The sequence below is a fragment of the Lissotriton vulgaris genome, chromosome 3_2 (genome assembly GCF_964263255.1).
Source record: "Lissotriton vulgaris chromosome 3_2, aLisVul1.2, whole genome shotgun sequence".
Classification (NCBI taxonomy): Eukaryota; Metazoa; Chordata; class Amphibia; order Caudata; family Salamandridae; genus Lissotriton; species Lissotriton vulgaris.
This window is the reverse complement of record NC_141690.1, coordinates 273,689,286-273,707,456: the sequence shown is the minus strand read 5'-3', so window position 1 is coordinate 273,707,456 and position 18,171 is coordinate 273,689,286. Positions and strand designations below refer to the sequence as shown.

The 18,171-nt window shown below is 47.7% G+C and overlaps 1 protein-coding gene across 2 annotated transcripts in view; it reads right to left on the bottom strand.

Annotated features, from left to right (window-relative positions):
- Positions 1-18,171, bottom strand: part of LOC147725676 (uncharacterized) — a 225,664-nt gene that overhangs the window by 124,086 nt on the left and 83,407 nt on the right. For both annotated transcript variants that reach the window (XM_086964348.1, XM_086964347.1), the window contains exon 8: positions 16,413-16,442. In XM_086964348.1, coding sequence (XP_086820474.1) covers positions 16,413-16,442 — 30 coding nt within the window. The remainder of the gene's footprint in view (positions 1-16,412; positions 16,443-18,171) is intronic.

The window sequence follows — 18,171 nt, the reverse complement described above, 5'->3', positions numbered from 1 at the left end:
GGCGTGGCGTGGGGCCGGGCCCTGGAGGCGCGCTCTTCTAGCCCCACGCTAGGCATTTTCTAAGGTTTGCCTACAGTTTTGGAACGCTTCTACATGAGGCTTTCAGTGCTTTATGTGTAACACTATCAGCAGTAAAATAAGGCATTCGTATTTATACAGGGGAGTGCATTTTAGAATATAGGCCCTTGCAATTTAGGGGTCTTGAAGGAAAAGTAAAACGGATGCATTTTTCCTAAAAGTTTTTATGCAGAATCATAAAAAATGTCTTTTCGAATCTGATCATTCTGTCAACATTAGTGAAGGGACAGATGACGGTGAAGCAGTGACCTAAGTGTTGCAGACTTTGCGAGACAGAAGTTTAGTCCTAAACAGGCAAGGGCCTACGTTACCCAACTTCATTTGATAGCTCTGCATAAGCAAAAGTTCCCTTCCTACTATCAGAGTATTGATGAGATTGAGCTACCTATTTATTTAGAAAGATGCAGTCACGAAATCTAAATCTGTTCAGGGACCAGAGGCATCTGAGAACCCATGACAGGTGCCATAGACCATTGGAGTGCAGGCAGTGCCCAACCCCCTCATAGCATTCCAAGGGTCCCCTCCTTATAACCTCTTCACAAACCCACGCCTGGCCAACTACTCATTCCCCACTGACATTACCACTCTCTCTACCGTTACCTTCGTCTAGTCCATCAACCTGCTACTCTGATAAATATCTGGTCCTAGGAGATCTTAACCTACACCTAGATACCCCCTCGGACAGAGTGGCGAGCGAGCTATGCCACACGATGGCTAGCCTACAATTCGAGCAGAAGGTACTGCTACCCACCCACAAGCTGGGTCACCTTCTGGACCCAGTCTTTGCTAACTTGAGCCAAGTGAACGCCCAAGCGCCGATTCCCATTGCATGGTCCGATCATTTCCTCGTCCCTTTTACCATCGGAATACAGGGACCCCGCCCCGATGACCCTCCCGCTGACAAACATCCTAGGCGCAGATGGACAGCATTCTCCCTGGCCAAATTCAATCGGGCTCTTACCGAGAAAGGTCATCCTGGGGGCGACGGGGCTGATGAAGTTAATTTCAACTTGGACCAACGCATTTTGGAAGCCTTGAATCAGGTGGCACCTCTGGGTATGTCGAAACCAGGTGGCCGAATACAACGGTCGGCACCCTGGTTTAATGAGGATCTGCGTACGGCCAAGGCTGCATGTAAACGCGCCGAAAGGCAATGGAGGGTCGCATACTCCACGCAGGCCAAAATTGCGTATACTGACTGCAGACGTGCCTATCACATGCTGATTAGGAAAGCTAAATCATCATATTATTGCAATAAAATTGAGGAAGCCAAGCAGTCCACCAAGGAGCTTTTCTCTATTTACAAATCTATTGCAATAGGAAAACCCGCCACAGCACCAAAGAAACTTTGCACTACGGAGGGCTGTAATCGTATTGCGGAGTACTTTGCAACCAAGGTCTCCAATATATACAATTCTTTCCCCCAGAGGACAGATAGTGGCATTGCCCTCTTGGAAAACCCAAGAAGGGAAGGGGAACATCGGTTGACCATGTTTGTCACCCCCTCCACTACGGAGCTTCTTCGTATTTGTGGAACCATCAAATCTGGTTCCCCCAGAGACCCGACCACCCCCAGCCGGCTCAAGGACAGCTTGCCAGTGCTGGAGCCCTATGTGCGTCAGCTTCTGGACACTTCCTTTGAGTCTCAAGTGGTTCCGAAGGCCTGGAAACAGGCGGTGGTACTTCCCCTGCAAAAAAAGGCCAACGTCAGCTTTGACAAGCTGGACAATCTCTGTCCTATTTCCCTCCTTCCCTACATGGCAAAGGTGGCGGAAAAAATAGCCAACATCCAGCTCATGCAGTTCGTGGAGACGGCCTCGCTACTCCACGACACGCAGTTTGGCTTTCGTCCCCGTCACTCGACGGAGTCTGCTCTCCTCGTGGCGGTGGAGGCACTCAGACAGGGAGTAGACGAGGGCCAGACGATGGCATTGATCCTCTTAGACTTAAGTGCAGCGTTCGACACTGTAGCACATTCCACCTTGCTACAGTGTCTGAATGGAGGTGGGGTGACAGGAGCTGCACTTGGATGGATTAAGTCCTTCCTCTCTGAGAGGTGCTTCCAAGTCAGACTAGGGGAGTGCTACTCTAGGGAGATTGAGCTGGGCCAGGGCGTTCCTCAGGGTTCGTCCCTGAGCCCAACTCTATTTAACATCTACGTCTCCCGCCTAGCGGCCATTGTGGAGGGTCATGGCCTTCGCCTGGTGTCCTACGCCGATGACACGCAGTTGGTCATCTCCCTTTCGCGCGCGCCCGGTCTTGCGGCAGACATCTTCAGGAACTGCATGAATGATCTTGCTGCCTGGATGTCTGCCAACTGTTTAAAGTTGAACGGGAGCAAGACCGAGGTGCCCGTGGTGGGGGGTGTACCGTCGGCATGGTCGTCGGCGTGGTGGCCACCTTGTTTGGGGGAAGCTCCCGCTCCCTGCCGTGAGGCCAGGAACTTGGGCGTGTGGCTCGACAGGGACCTCACCTTTGGCCCACATGTCGGTCGGGTGGCGGGGGTATGCTTCAGTGTTCTGAGAGCCCTCAGGAAAGTCTTAGACCTGCTTCCTATTTCTGCTCGTCAGACGCTGGTGCATGCCCTGGTCACCTCCCGACTTGATTACGGGAACCTACTCTATCTGGGGGCCACAGGCAGGGTCATCGGTCGTCTGCAGGTTCTTCAAAACGCGGCAGCGCGGCTGGTCCTCAGACTCCCCAGGAGGGCATCCGCCAAGCCAGCCCTGCGAGCGCTCCATTGGCTCCCTATTGAGAGGAGAGTGCAGTTTAAGGCCCTTGCCACCGTATTTTGAATGGCAAGGCACCTCTCCCGCTCCAGAGCCTAATAGCCTACTATGAGCCTACTCGCAGCCTCCGGTCCTCGCAGACCGGGCTGTTAAAAGTACCTAGAATATCTAAAGCTCGCATGGGAGGCAGATCCTTCAGATACCTTGCCCCCAAATGCTGGAATAACCTGCCACTGGAACTTCGGCTGGAATCTTCCGAAATCCAGTTTAGAAAAAAACTTAAAACTTATCTGTTTCTGTAGATAGCTTGGTTGGGAGGTGGGGGGACAGTCACTCCACTTGTCATAGCGCGGGGACACGCCAGTGGCGTAACCAGGCGCTTAATAAATGTCCAATAATAATAATAACTTGATAATAGCCCACCTCACAGGCTCTGCTCCTCCATCGCATAAGCCCCCTAACAATTGATCCTGCTGACACCGCCTAAAACAAACCAGCATTGGCATAGCCAATAGGTCTTGCCTTTGGGACCTTATAAGTGTTTAGCCATGCAACAGTTGATGTTGTTGCACCAAGGATATTGTGCTGCATAACTGAATACTTAGAAGGTCCAAAAGGCGAGACCTATTGGCTATGCCAATGCTTGTTGTATATAATACATTGCTGTCATGTTGTCTGTTCGGAGTAGGACAGCTTTGCCTACGAGATGTTTCTGGAATGACTTTAGGGCGAGAAATATGGCTAGTAACTCCAGGTGATTAATGTGGATGAGTTTTTGTTGAGGGGTCCACATACCCTGGATGGTGTGTTTTAAGAGATGATCAACCCAGCTGGAGAGCGATGCGTACGCTGTTAGCACTATTTGTGGAACTGGGTCTAAGAACGGCCACCCTTTGGAAAGATTTTGGGTGTTCCACCATTGCAGAGAGCGATATGTGCAGTTGTCCACCAACACCAGATCTGAAAGTTGATTCTGAGCCTGGTTCCACTGTTGTGCTAGGCATTCCTGTAATTGACGCATCTGGAGTCTTGCGTAAGGAACTATTAAGAGCAAGAGGCCATAATCCGTATGAGCTGCATGAACATTTGCGCTGGTAGTTAATGTTTTGGCTGAAATGTTATTAGGGCTTGCATATTGGCTATCCTGGTTGGGTTATGCAAGGGCTTTGGAAGTATCTATTGTTGCACCTAGATACTGATGGGTGTGGGTTTATTGTAAACCCCAAGTTGTGCAGCAGCTTTATTGTGTTGTTTGAGTCTTGTACACACTGGTTGTGTGACTTTACTTTTACAAGCCGCTCGTCTAGGTAAGGGAACACATGAATGTGTTGTCTTAAGTGTGCTGCTACCACTGCGAGGCATTTGGTAAATACTCTGGGTGCTGCTGTGTCTCCGAATGGCAGGACTTTGAACTGGTAATTTTTCCGTCCACCATAAACCGTAGGTACTTCCTGTGAGCAGGGTGAATAGGAAGGTGGAAGTAGGCATCCTGGAGATCTATAGTGGCAAGGAAATCGCCTTGTTGAAGCAGGGGGTGGACCTGCTGTAGTGACCATGTGGAAGTGGTCGGATTGTATGTACCGGTTTAGCAGCCTGAGGGGTCATATTGGCCTGAGGGTGCAGTCTTTTTTTGGAATGAGGAAATAAAGGGCGTTAATTCCTGTATTTTGATGATGTATGGGAAGAAATGCGTTACTTACCTGTAACTGCAGTTATCCAGTATTGGTGTCTTTCATAGATTCACATGCCTGAATCATTCCCTGTCGTCGAGACGGGAGCCTCCGGTATATAAAAAAGTAATGTCCCATAGACATACATAGAGGAGTATAGGCCTAAGGATCCCACCTTAGTGGCCTATCCACGTCCTTTTGTAAAAAGGAATAAACTAGAGTAGGCCTAAGGGTCCCACCTTAGTGGCTTATCTATGTCCTTTTGTAAAAAGGACCAAAGTAAAGAAGCCAACCAATCAGCTACCACCTCCTTCTAGAACCTTCCTGTCAGGAGCCTAGGTCTCTCAGATTTTCGTACGCACCAGCTAGGTAGGCGTAAACTTGTTAGAGAGATAGGCGAGTCCTTCCACGGGAGGCGGAAGGGTGCATGTGAATCTATGAAAGACACCAATACTGGATAACTGCAGTTACAGGTAAGTAACGCATTTCTTATCCAGTATTTGGGTGTCTTTCATAGATTCACATGCCTGAATCAGAGTAGCAAGCAATATATTATGCACATTTTTGATGGATCATATACGAGTCTGTAGATAATACATATCACCGGACTGCAAACCACCAAAATGCATTGTCATGTAAATATTAGAAAAAGAATGTGCATACCAGTAAAGGATGGAGGGATGTCGGAAGGCTCACCTCACTGGAATAGATGGCGAAGCACTGATTGGCCCACTGCTGCACCCTTCATCAGCTCAGTATCCAGGCAGTAGTGTCTGGTGAAGGTATGCAGTGACTTCCAGGTCGCTACTCTGCAGATGTCCAATACCGGCACTCCAGCAAACAGTGCCGCAGACGTGGACATGGCTCTTGTCGAATGAGCTTTGACTCTTGCGTCCAAAGGTTGTCCGGCCTCGTCATGGCAAAAGGAGATCGCCGAGGAAATCCACCTTGAAATGCTTTGTTTTGACAGGGGCATGCCTTTCCGTGGTCTACTAAAGGCAACAAAGAGTTCAGATGATTTTCGGAAGTGTTTTGTCTTGTCAATGTAGAAATTAAGACATCTCTTCAGATCCAACGAATGTAGAGTTCTCTCAGCTACAGTGGTAGGATTTGGAAAGAATGACCTGAGGACCACTGGTTCGTTGAGGTGGAAGTCCGAAGGGACTTTCAGAATAAACCGAGGATTAGTTCGTAAGATCACGCTGTCCTCCCTGAACTGAATGAAAGGATCTTGAATTGAGAGAGCCTGCAACTCGCTGACCCTTCTAGCAGAAGTCAAAGCCAGGAGGAGGGCTGTTTTCCATGAGATAAATTTGATGTCTGCCCTATGGATGGGTTCAAAGGGGTGCTTCATTAATTGGTGAAGGACCACATTGAGGTGCCACGACAGAGAGATCAGCCTTGGTCGCGGGAAGGACCTGTATAGACCTTTAAGGAACTGCTTTATAAGTGTTTGCCCACAGGGATGGACCCTTAGGAGTCCTGGTGAATCTTGAGATCGCCGCCAGATGCACTTTAATGGATGCGTGTGCAAGGCCTGATTATGCCAAATGTAGTAAGTATGGTAGCAGCTGCTGTGGAGTGATGTGGAAAGGGTGAAGGCCTTCGGCCACACCAAGAGCAAAACCGCTTCCATTTAAATGAGTAAGTTTTATTAGTGCTGTCCGCTCTAGCCTTTGCGAGGACATCTCTGAACTCCTGCGGGATGTTTAGGTGGCTGAATTCCCGGTACTCAGGAGCCAAGCTGACAATTTCCCTGTTGGCGTTGTCAGATGCGGCGCCGATGACGACGATGCATTTTCAGGGGTCGTCGACGACTTTGTCGACGTCGTCTTCATCGACATTACCTTAGTCAACGGTATTTTCCCCGTCGTCGTCAATGCCCCCGCCGACTGTGTCCCCGTCGACGGAATTCTCGTCGACGTGTCTTTAGTCGACGGGATGATCTTAGTCGACGGCACAACCGTCGACGACTAAGATCTTCGTCGTCGATGGTGTAAATTGAATGGTCGACGACACTGGCATACTCGCCGTCGATGAAGGCGTCGTCTTCGATGAGGAGGCCGACGATGCTGTCGTCGACACAGTCGTCAACGTTGAAGCAGTTTTTTGAGCTGAAGAGATAATCGACGCCGTCGTCGAGGTCAGCGGTGGCTTCCTGGGGACAGGAAGATCCTTGCCAGACACTGAGGTTTTGCCCTCTGAGGACGAGAGTCTTCATAGGAGGGGCGTCTGAGGGGCTACGGGAAGTAACCCTTGGCCTCTTCAAGGAAAATTGTGAAGTACCAGAGACACTCTCACCGTCTTCTTACTCAAAGTTGTCTGTCCTCTTTTTTAGCCTGTCCAGCCAGAGCAGCAGGCGTCCTTCTCGGTCTTTAAGGGTCTTAAGGGTCTTATTTGAGAAGGTCCTATATATTTTACAGTCCTTGGGTAGATGGTGAGGGTAGAGGCAATACAAGCAGGTTTCATGCTTGTCCTCTAAATGGAGCCTTTTCTTTCCACACGAGGAACAGGCTCTGAAGAGACCCTTTTTCTGGGCATCAGCCATAATGTAATAAGTTTGGTAAATTCGTTTTTTGAAGAAAAGAAGAAAATCCTGAGGAGAACTCAGGTGGAGACTCCCTAGCACAACGTGCGGTAGAAAATGAGAGACGTAGGCTCCTGACAGGAAGGTTCTAGAAGGAGGTGGTAGCTGATTGGTTGGCTTCTTTACTTTGGTCCTTTTTACAAAAGGACATAGATAGGCCACTAAGGTGGGACCCTTGGGCCTACTCTAGTTTGGTCCTTTTTACAAAAGGACATGGATAGGCCACTAAGGTGGGATCCTTAGGCCTATTCTTCTCTATGTATGTGTATAGGACATTACTTTTTTATATACCGGAGGCTCCCGTCTCGACGACGGGGAATGATTCAGGCATGTGAATCTATGAAAGACACCCAAAGATGTGTCCACAGTGGGTCCACAAGAGTGTTCCTGATCCAAGTGTTCATTGAGGATGGTAGACTGCAACTGTTGCATAAACGCCGATATGCACAGCCACGTATGTCTACGTTATAACATTATTGTATTAATTGCACAGGATGCTGTAGCTGCATCATCTAAGGTACATTTTGTTGAGGTGTTTGTGATTAACTTTCCCTCTTGTATAAGATCATTTGCTTTGGTCTTGTACTCATCTGGAAGATGGTGCACAAGTTATTCAAGCTCATCATAGTGAGCCCTGTCGTACCTTGCAAGTAAAGCTTGTGAGTTAGCAATGCACCAGAAGTTTGCTGCCTTGGACGCAACCCTTTTACCTGATGAGTCTAGGAGCTTTAATTCTTTGTCTGGCGGAGGGGCATCACCTGTGGTTTGGGAATTTGCCAGTTTGCGGGCATTTGCCACTACCAATGAGTCCAGAGGGAGTTGACCTTTAATATAAGCTGGATCAAATTGAGCTGGTTTGTATTTTTTCGATCCTAATAAGAACCTTTGCTCTGACAGGATCTTTAAAAACCTCAGGGGCATGTTTAATCATCCCCTGGAGCATAGGGAGAGTGTTTGTGGTTTTTTGTGGCTGGGAGAATGTCTCCAATAAAAAATCCTCCTCTAAAGGGTCTAAATGGAGTTGAACCACGTGGTATTGCGCAGCTCTATATATTAGTTGTGCAAACCCTACATTATCATCTGGGGAGGATGGTCTGGAGGGATATAAATCTGGCTCAAGCACATCTGGAATATTATAATCCTCCCAAGAATCATGAGGTGGGGTACTGCGTGTGTCATCAGTAGCTGTGTGATGTGGGTCTATTCCATCGCCTTCGCCCCATACTTCCTCATCATCCTGTTGTGGCGCAGGTGAAAGGAGACCCTGGAGAATGTGCTGGAGAGGGTATAGTGTTTGAGGGTTGTGGAGGTGGAGAAAAAGGCCTCCTAGTGTAGTGTAGTTCCTATATTCACAATAGGCTCTGCACATTGGAATAGTATATCCTGTAGATTAGACGTAGGACTGAGGTTGACTAGGTCTCTACCGAATATACTAAACTTAATTGTGTGTGCCAGCTAGCTTAGAGGTCACTAGAAACTTTCTCGAATAAACAAAAGGGATTAGTTTCTGACAACCGCATAACATGACAACTTTGTTTTCCAAGAATAAGAAACGCATCTCTGGAGTCGCGGAAACAATAGATAGCTATTTCACTCAGTCACTCGTGCATGCTTCGTTTCACCAGAGTTGCAGAGAAATGGAGAGACGGGCGTTCTCAATAAACAAGCACTGGCGTTGCCAATAGGTCTCGCAGTAGGAAAGTTGGAGCTATTAAAATTGCAGATAACAATGCCTTTTATTTTTGTTTTCATTTTAAAAACATAAAGGGCTTTGTCATTTACAAAACCAATAGCTCCAACTTTCCTACTGCGAGACCTATTGTGCACTGCACTGCGTGGGTGCGAGAGTGACGGTGCGAGAGTGGCGGTGCGTGGGTGCGAGAGTGGCGGTGCGAGAGTGGCGGTGCGAGAGTGGCGGTGCGAGAGTGGCGGTGCGTGGGTGCGAGAGTGGCGGTGCGTGGGTGCGGGAGTGGCGGTGCGTGGGTGCGGGAGTGGCGGTGCGTGGGTGCGGGAGTGGCGGTGCGGGAGTGGCGTTGCGCGTGCGGGAGTGGCGTTGCGCGTGCGGGAGTGGCGTTGCGCGTGCGGGAGTGGCGTTGCGCGTGCGGGAGTGGCGTTGCGCGTGCGGGAGTGGCGTTGCGCGTGTGGGAGTGGCGTTGCGCGTGGGTGAGTGGCGTTGCGCGTGGGTGAGTGGCGTTGCGCGTGGGTGAGTGGCGTTGCGCGTGGGTGAGTGGCGTTGCGCGTGGGTGAGTGGCGTTGCGCGTGGGTGAGTGGCGTTGCGCGTGGGTGAGTGGCGTTGCGTGTGGGTGAGTGGCGTTGCGTGGGTGAGTGGCGTTGCGTGGGTGAGTGGCGTTGCGTGGGTGAGTGGCGTTGCGTGGGTGAGTGGCCGGAAAAGAGCAGAGACTATAAGACTATTGTGTAAACTTAAATATCGTGCCTTTAATCATTGCCCGATTTTTCTGTAACACCTCAAATAACGTGCTATGATTATGGAACCTCTTGAGTGCCAGAGACTGGCAGCATCGCAGTAGTACTTCTGTCTCAAGGAAATAGAAGTCTGGCCTTTTGGAGCGCACTGAGCCTCGCACGTGAAGGAGCGTTACATCTTTACAATCAGGTGAGACTTTAAGAGCACCTGAAGTGAGCAGCCGAAAGTGCGCGTGCACTGATCACTTCAAATGCGCCCCTAATTTCGATTGAATTACCTTGCCACGATTACACTTGCAGACGGCTTTCTTATGACTATCGAAATCCAGATGCCGTTTAAAAAGAACAGCTGGCAAATGAAAATGCATGTGCATTTAGGAGTTTAAGAAATTCCGCTCCTGCTCAAAACCCGCGGCAGTGGCAGCCTCCTGTCGACTGTGCAGGCGGCTGGATCTCCCTCGGAGCCTTCCCATCATTTTGGTTACATTTTTCCGCTCCGATTCAGCGCCTTCGGGTCTTTTTACGAGTAACTGACCCTGCCTAATCCATCTTTCAGGTAGGCAGGCGGAAAAGATATGTAATTAGTGGTCTGCGGGGAGGGGGAGAGAAGGGAAAAACAGAGCGAGAGGGGAGAACATGGAAATTGGTGGAGAGCTTAGTACAGAATCCGAGAAAAGAGTACAGAGAAGACAGACAACGAAACAAAGATGTGAAGAGGAGAGAACAAGAGGCAATGTAGACTACGTTGGAAGGAAAAATAAGTAAAGTGATGGAACAGCAGATGCAGACAAAGTGAGTGGAATCACAGGGGAGGAAAACAAAAAGGAGTGGGAAATAAACAGTCACGAGGATAAAAGGAACTGGCAAGAAGTCGAAGGAGGGGAAATTAGAGACAAATAGAAGGAAAAAGATGCATGGGAGTAGAGACAAAGAAGGAAAACGATGCATGGGAGTGAAGAAAAGAATGAAGTGGTGAGAAGAGAGGGAAGTGATGAGGAGAGAAATGAGATACACAGATAAAGTCGAGACAGGGAGATGCAAGAGAAAGCAGAGACGCAGAGGTGAAGAGATTGGGGTCAAAGGCGAGACGTGGAGGGGGAAAGAACTGGAGAGGGGAAAAAGGCGTGAAGCTGGAGAGAGGCAACGGCAACAAGCATTGAATAAAAAAAAAATTAATAAAAACAAACGTTGGCAAAGCAGGCAAGTCTTCCGTGCTGAAAGTGAAACCAGCCCTCGGCATTGCTGTGGTGGGGGAAGGGGGGCGGGGGAGAGGCAAGCAGGGAACAAGTTAAAGGAGGTCTGGCAGGGAACAGATGGCCTGGGCGTGAAGCAGGGGGCGGGGCAGCGCTGGGGAAGCCTGTGGGAGGGTGATTGATGACTTTGATGTGGGGAGTGGGGAGGGAGGAGAGCCTTTTGCGAGCCTGCAGGAGAAATGCTGCCGATGCGCGTGCATGTTTAATCACGTGGTTCACGTGAACTGCATGAAAACCGCGGGGCTGAAAGCCCGTGGTTTGAAGAAGATTTGCCACTTGAATTCTCGCTCCGCTCGATGCGCTTGCGCACATCGATAGGTCGCGAGACCTAAAAAAGGTATTTATTGAACAGTCTTCTTTCTCTTGCAGAGGAAATGAACTGCTAGAATAGTTATACTGGCTGCAAAGTACAATGCATACAGTATGTATAAGATACTGTAAACGCATGATATGGTTTCTAAGCCATAAAATACATACATTAAAAAATAAAGACTAAAAGTACTCAACTGGTGCTTGTAAAATACGCCTACCCCGGTGTACCTAACCTAAGTCTAGTACAAGGGAAGGAGTAAGTGAGGTGTAGCTTACTTTTAGTATTCTTTGCCAAGAATCTATTCAAGAATTCACTAAGAGTCTAATCAGCTTCGTACCTTGGTTTAGAATGTAGGAGGTCTGGTATCTTTCTCTCTCAGGACTCTATTTCCCAGCAACCTGCAAGGGTAGCCTGGAAACACTGGAGAGTTTGACGGAAGGTTGGACACAACGTCATCAAAGACTCCGTTCTTTGAAAACTCCATGAGTTCTTGGATAAATCAATTTTCAATCAGGGGGAAGTCCATAGCTGCTGAAGGCGGGTTTTTCCAAGAAATAGTTGGATTTTCGGAACTAGTGGAAGTAGCCATGCCGTATTTGGGCTGCATAGGCTAAGTCTAAATATGGTTATGATTTCTATACCTATATAAGGATAGGGTGATTTATACCTACATATGGGCATGAATCGGGAAAATTACACTAGGGTCCTAAAATGCTCCATAACAATAGGTGAGGTTGATGAGTCTTTCTTCTTGGGGGGTATCTCAGGTGTTTGAGGTATTCAGCTTTTTCTTTTTGGGTGATATAGAGGTGACTTGGCCAGTAATGGGGTCAATATGGAGTGTTTTCTGCTTAGGATCCGGTGAATCTGGGTGGAAAAGTTCTTTGGATCCTCTCTTTTTTTCGGCGCAGAGGGCTTCGGTTCCAAGTGGTGTTTTGGCCTGTCCCCCTTAGCTTCTGGAGGGGTTTTTGTCTCCTTTTGCTTAGGTGGAGTTTTTGACTCTGAAGATTTGGTTGGTTTTTTTGGCTCCGAGGACTTGGACTGAATTTGCTTCAGTGGCGAAGAGTCTGTTACTTTCGGTTTTGGAGCTGAAAATTCTGGGGTCGACGGGACCTTGTGTTTTTGTTTCGGTGCCGAAGATGGTTTTTTAGCACCGTGGTGTGGCTGGCTCGATCCCAAGCTGACTGAAGGCTTTGTGGGCTTCGGAGCTGGGCCCAAAGGCGGGGCTTCTGAAGTTTTTTCCTCGGGGTTGACCCAGACCCGAAGGTGAAGGTGTTACCAGGAGCCTTTTCGGTATTCTGGGTAGGGGCGTAGACGTCAGTACTCACGCTCCGTTGACCTGGGGTGATAGTATGGTCTTCCGAGTCCGAATCGTCGGCTTCGGAAACACTGGCTTGTTCAGCTCCTATCTCTGGTTCCGGATCTCCGGTGCCTGTGAAGAGGTCTTCCAGCGCCGAAACCATTGACCTGGACATTTCGTGACGTCGAGCCCGGCGATCACGTATGGTCTTCTTAGACCTGAAAGAATCACAGGCCTGGCAGTGTCGACTCTCGTGCTCTGGTGAGAGACAAAGGTTGCAGACCTCGTGAAGATCTGTGTGTGGAAATTTAGCCCCACACTTGCATTTTTAGGTCTCGCCTTTACCATTCCGCAGGAATGGGAAATGGGGAGAATTCAAGTCGGCTATTTTCTCTTCAAACCAAAGGGCTTTCAGCCCCGCGGTTTTCATGCTGTTCACGTGAACCACGTGATAACATGCACGCGCATTCAGGGCCAGCCAGACCAGCACATCAAAGGGCTTCTCCTCCCCTAATTATTCATGGCCGGCCGCAGGCCGGCCGTACTTTCAGTTTCCCGAAACGGCTTCTCCTCACCTAATTAGGGGAGGAGAAGCCCTTTGATGTGCTTCACACCAATGCGCCTCACAGTCATTCCTCTTGTTTGTATTTGCTTTGGCTGCCATTCTCAGACTCCACGATCTGCTCATGTGACATGGTTGCTCCACAAGACGCTTTACACATTACACTCATCTGCCTGAAGTGGGAGAGCATATGTCATAAGTACATATGTCCTCTTCTTTTGCCTCTGAGTTTTAAACAAGCAAAGCTGGTCCTTCTGTACTTGCAGCCACTCACACTACGCAACGCCACTCACATGCAACGCCACTCACACATGCAACGCCACTCACACATGCAACGCCACTCACACATGCAACGCCACTCACACATGCAACGCCACTCAACTACGCAACGCCACTCAACTACGCAACGCCACTCACACAGGCAACCCAACTCACACAGGCAACGCCACTCACACAGGCAACGCCACTCACACAGGCAACGCCACTCACACACGAAAAACCACTCACGTTGCCAATAGGTCTCGCAGTACGAAAGTTGGAGCCATTACAATTGCAAATAACAATGCCTTTCACTTTGGTTATCATTTTAAATACATAAAGGGCTTTGTCATTTACAAAACCAATAGCTCCAACTTTCCTACTGCGAGACCTATTGGCAACGCCAGTGCTTGTTTAAATGGAGTCCTTTCCATATGCCGGTTGATGGCGCCGATTGGTTCAACGACCAGACTCGAAAAGTTCTGGGGAAATGGATATGCGTCGAGAGGGATTGTGATCGAAACAATACCGTTGGGCGGCGAGAGCTTTGCACGTCAAAGGGGAATCAAAAAGACGTCGACCCGGAGCGCAGCAAATTACATCCGAACCTGATTGCAGAAAAAAAAATTTAAGGATGGAGTTGATGCCCATGCGCAATACCAACCAAAGGAGTTACCTATCTCATGACTACAAAGTCTTCTACAATAACAAAGTGCAAACATCCGAGCCCAAAACCAGAAGGCGAGCTATGCAAAAGTATGCGATCTACAGCTTATATGCCTCGAACATAAATTTGCTAAAAGTTTATTGATGACCCAGAATAGTGCTCCCAGCAGTGTATGTCACAAGGAACTGGGTCTAGAGTTTGTAGAGGATCGCATAGCTAGTGCTCCCTTGTTTTTATGGGCAAACATCTGGCTCTCAGAAGAATTCATGTTTTCACAGGAAGAATCACAAACTGGCAAAACTTGGCCAATGCCCTAAAAATGCCATGGCTCCGCTTTGTGAGGGACACTTACCATGAGATAGGACTGGGGAACTTTAATGATAACGAGGGAAATATCCCACCATATGCTAAAACCATTATTAAAGAGGCGTTCTTTTCTAGGGCCAACTCGCGCTATTTTGATCAAGACGAGATGGGCTCACCACAGATGTCCCTTGCCCTGTTGCAATACTATTTAACTTTTTGCTACTGATTTGCAGACTAGATTTTATGTAACCAGATTCCGTTAATTCACTGTGCACTTTTTATCGGCATTTCCACGTCCAAGAGGGTGGGCTGATAAGCTCACTCCTTGTCCGTGTGACAACTTTACGAGCCAAAGCACTATGCACATTGTCCTATATTAAACCTTATATAATAAGAGTACATTTTTAGTCCCATTACTAAGGAAAATACACCCTTGCACATATATTGATGGTTTTAACTTGTTGCACTCACTGGCTGCCCCTAATATTTATATTGCGGTAGCCAATTACATAAAAGTCTCTGGCTATCAGAAAACGCTATGAATAAGCGCTCCTGTATAATGAATGGTTTTAACATACGTTGCCTTAAAATGATTATAGATTTAGAATCTAATCTCTTTTGAATTTTTTACGACCCACGCACTATCATGTTGCTCCAATGTAATTACAGTATGTAAGGAATCTTATATTGTTGGCATTTTATTAATTATACTTTTAATTTATTTTTTGTAATTGTTATATACATTGTGATAATTTTACTGTAAACCTATGGTTCAGATGAACTGAAATAAAGTTGTTCTTGATCTTGGTTATGGAAATAGTTCACTCCACGATGAAGCATGCCTCTTAAGGGTGTGTTATGTTAAACTCAATTTATAGCGAGTAAGGATACTCTGAATTGTCCCGGCACGGAAGCCAAATGATGGAGACGAAGGGGAGCAAACCCGGCTGGATGGTTACCTGAATAGCAATGTTTTTAGCTGTTTTTTTAAACAGCCTGGGTTAGTCGATGCTCCGAAGCTCCAAGGGTAGGGCATTCCATGTCCTGGCCGCTCTGACAGAGAGGGAGCTGCCTCCCATTCTAACCAGGCAGTACCTGGGTAGAACAGCGAGGCATTGACCCGTGGATCGTAAATGTCTGGGCGGCACATAGAACGTTAAGCATCTCCTAAGATACAGAGGCCCCGCCTAGAAGAGAGCACCGTGGGCAAGCGTAAGAGCCTTAAACAAAACAAGTTGGTCTATCGGGAGCCAGTGCAAATACTGCAGAGTCTGTCTAGTGCTAGAACTACCAGGATTACCCAGTAAAGCTCTAGCCGTTGCGTTCAGGAGAATCTGCAGCTTTTTTAGCCGACATGCCGGAAGACCAATGTAAAGAGCATTGGCGTAGTCCAAACAAGATAGGATGAGAGCACGGGTCACCATTTCTTTAGCCACTTTGGGCAGTAGTGGAATAAACGTCTTTAGGCGTTTTAGTGTGCCAAAGCACACACTGACTAGTTTATTGATCTGTGGCAGAAAACTTAGTTCCTCACTGAACCATACCACCAAATATTTTGCCGGGCTCCCCATTGATTTAGGCGTGGGGTAACCAACAGGGCAAATGTCCTCTCTGAAATGCGGGAGGAAGGATCCATAAACAAGCACCTCGGATTTCTCCTCATTGCATTTAAGTTGGGCCTGCGCTAATCTAAAAACTTCCGCAAGACAGATTTCGGCAGCGTTTGGGGTAAGATCAGTATGTGGGTTCTGGTCATGAACAAAAGATTGACAGAATTACAGAGACAGCCTATTTCACAACTATTAACATGTTTGGTGCCCTAGACTTTGTGTATCCTTTTGTGTTTTGAACTGTGATTTTGGCAGTCATGCATAGTTGGTGATCTAAATATTCTCATATGACCCCCTTTCAAGTATGGCTACTAGGTCAAATAAACCCAGTAAAGGGTAGTGAGCAAAGTTTGTGAGAGCAGGTTCTCAGTATCCACACAAGGGTACAGGTAAAAAGGTCTATGTACTTACTATAAACATGATGCCACCACGCTTAGTAAAAACATGGCAGGAGTTGAGGGCAGTAGCACTCTTGCTCAAAAAGAGAACATTGTGGGGGTTCGCAAAATATCACCACCCAGGTCTGATGTCAACATAAAGCAATTCAAAGGGTGCTCCCCCAGCAGGTGTGCACAATTATCGAGCTCACTTTAGAAAAACACACACGGCTGTGTCCTGTACAAGTGCAGGCCAAGAAATAAAAACCTCCACTTACATGTCTGTTAAGTCAACGATCTCAGGTGGTCTAAATGGGAAAAAAATATGGATAAAAGAGAGCATTAATCAAACTTTAATGATATTAAAGGTCAAAACATCAAATGAGACAAACAAAACAGAATGGATCATTACGGTCTCAAATCTGAAAACAAGCATTTGCAATGCAACAGTTCTCGCATTTACGCAAGTTTGAGCTACTGACATTGTAAATGACAATGCCTTTTGTTTATGTTTTGGGTTTTGAAACATACATAAAATGTATTGTCATTTACAATGCCAATAGCTTAAACACGCGTAAGTGCGAGACCTATTGCATTTCAAATGCTTGTTTAAGTCTGACATGGTTCCGGTCCTCCTGGACCTGCTTATGACATTCCTTATTTAAATGATCAAGAGTTAACACAGGGCAGGTGAGAATTATATCTTTGACCTTTGAGGCAAAAAACACCAGTGAGAGAACACGAGACAGGGAGAGAAAGATGCAGAAATAAGCATGGGGTTGATGATGGGTGAGATAAAGAGGGTGGGAAAGCAAGACGCACCAAAAAGGGGACTAGAGAGAAAAAAACAGGGGTGAACAATAAGGAAAAGGGGCGTTTGAGCAGGGGGAAATTAAAGCAAAAAACTGGTGTGGCAGGAAAGCCAGCAGAGAGAAGACTACAAGAGAAGTCATAAAGACGGGAGGGTGTAACAATACAAAAGAACGAGCAAGAGACCGTGCACAGGGATGCTGGGCAACACTGAAGGGTGCAAGAGATAACAGTGCAAAAGAGATCATGAAAGGGGAAGGCCTGATATTGGAGAAGAATATTTACAACAAGGGGTGGTGAGGGACAGAGTCTCTGAATTAAGCAGAAAGCTCTCACCCAGTCAAGAGATCAGGGCTAGATCTAACACCGTTTTTTAGCTCACTGCACCATCCCAGTTTCAGAACCTGGCTGTATGCAAATTAGTCTGTTCCTGTCCCAGTGCATGATGGGAACAGGGCAAACCAAACTACAAAAGCCAATTCTTACACTGGGAAGGAAACAAGCTCCCGGGGACCGGTTTCTGGCATTACAGCCGTCTTCGGCCCGGTTTGCTTGAATCCTGATGGTGCAATGAGCAAGGGTCTCACATCTGAGAATACCCTTCCACGCTTAGGGTGGACAAAAATATTTACAACAAGGGGTGGTGAGGGACAGAGTCTCTGAATTAAGCAGAAAGCTCTCACCCAGTCAAGAGATCAGGGCTAGATCTAACACCGTTTTTTAGCTCACTGCACCATCCCAGTTTCAGAACCTGGCTGTATGCAAATTAGTCTGTTCCTGTCCCAGTGCATGATGGGAACAGGGCAAACCAAACTACAAAAGCCAATTCTTACACTGGGAAGGAAACAAGCTCCCGGGGACCGGTTTCTGGCATTACAGCCGTCTTCGGCCCGGTTTGCTTGAATCCTGATGGTGCAATGAGCAAGGGTCTCACATCTGAGAATACCCTTCCACGCTTAGGGTGGACAAAAATATTTACAACAAGGGGTGGTGAGGGACAGAGTCTCTGAATTAAGCAGAAAGCTCTCACCCAGTCAAGAGATCAGGGCTAGATCTAACACCGTTTTTTAGCTCACTGCACCATCCCAGTTTCAGAACCTGGCTGTATGCAAATTAGTCTGTTCCTGTCCCAGTGCATGATGGGAACAGGGCAAACCAAACTACAAAAGCCAATTCTTACACTGGGAAGGAAACAAGCTCCCGGGGACCGGTTTCTGGCATTACAGC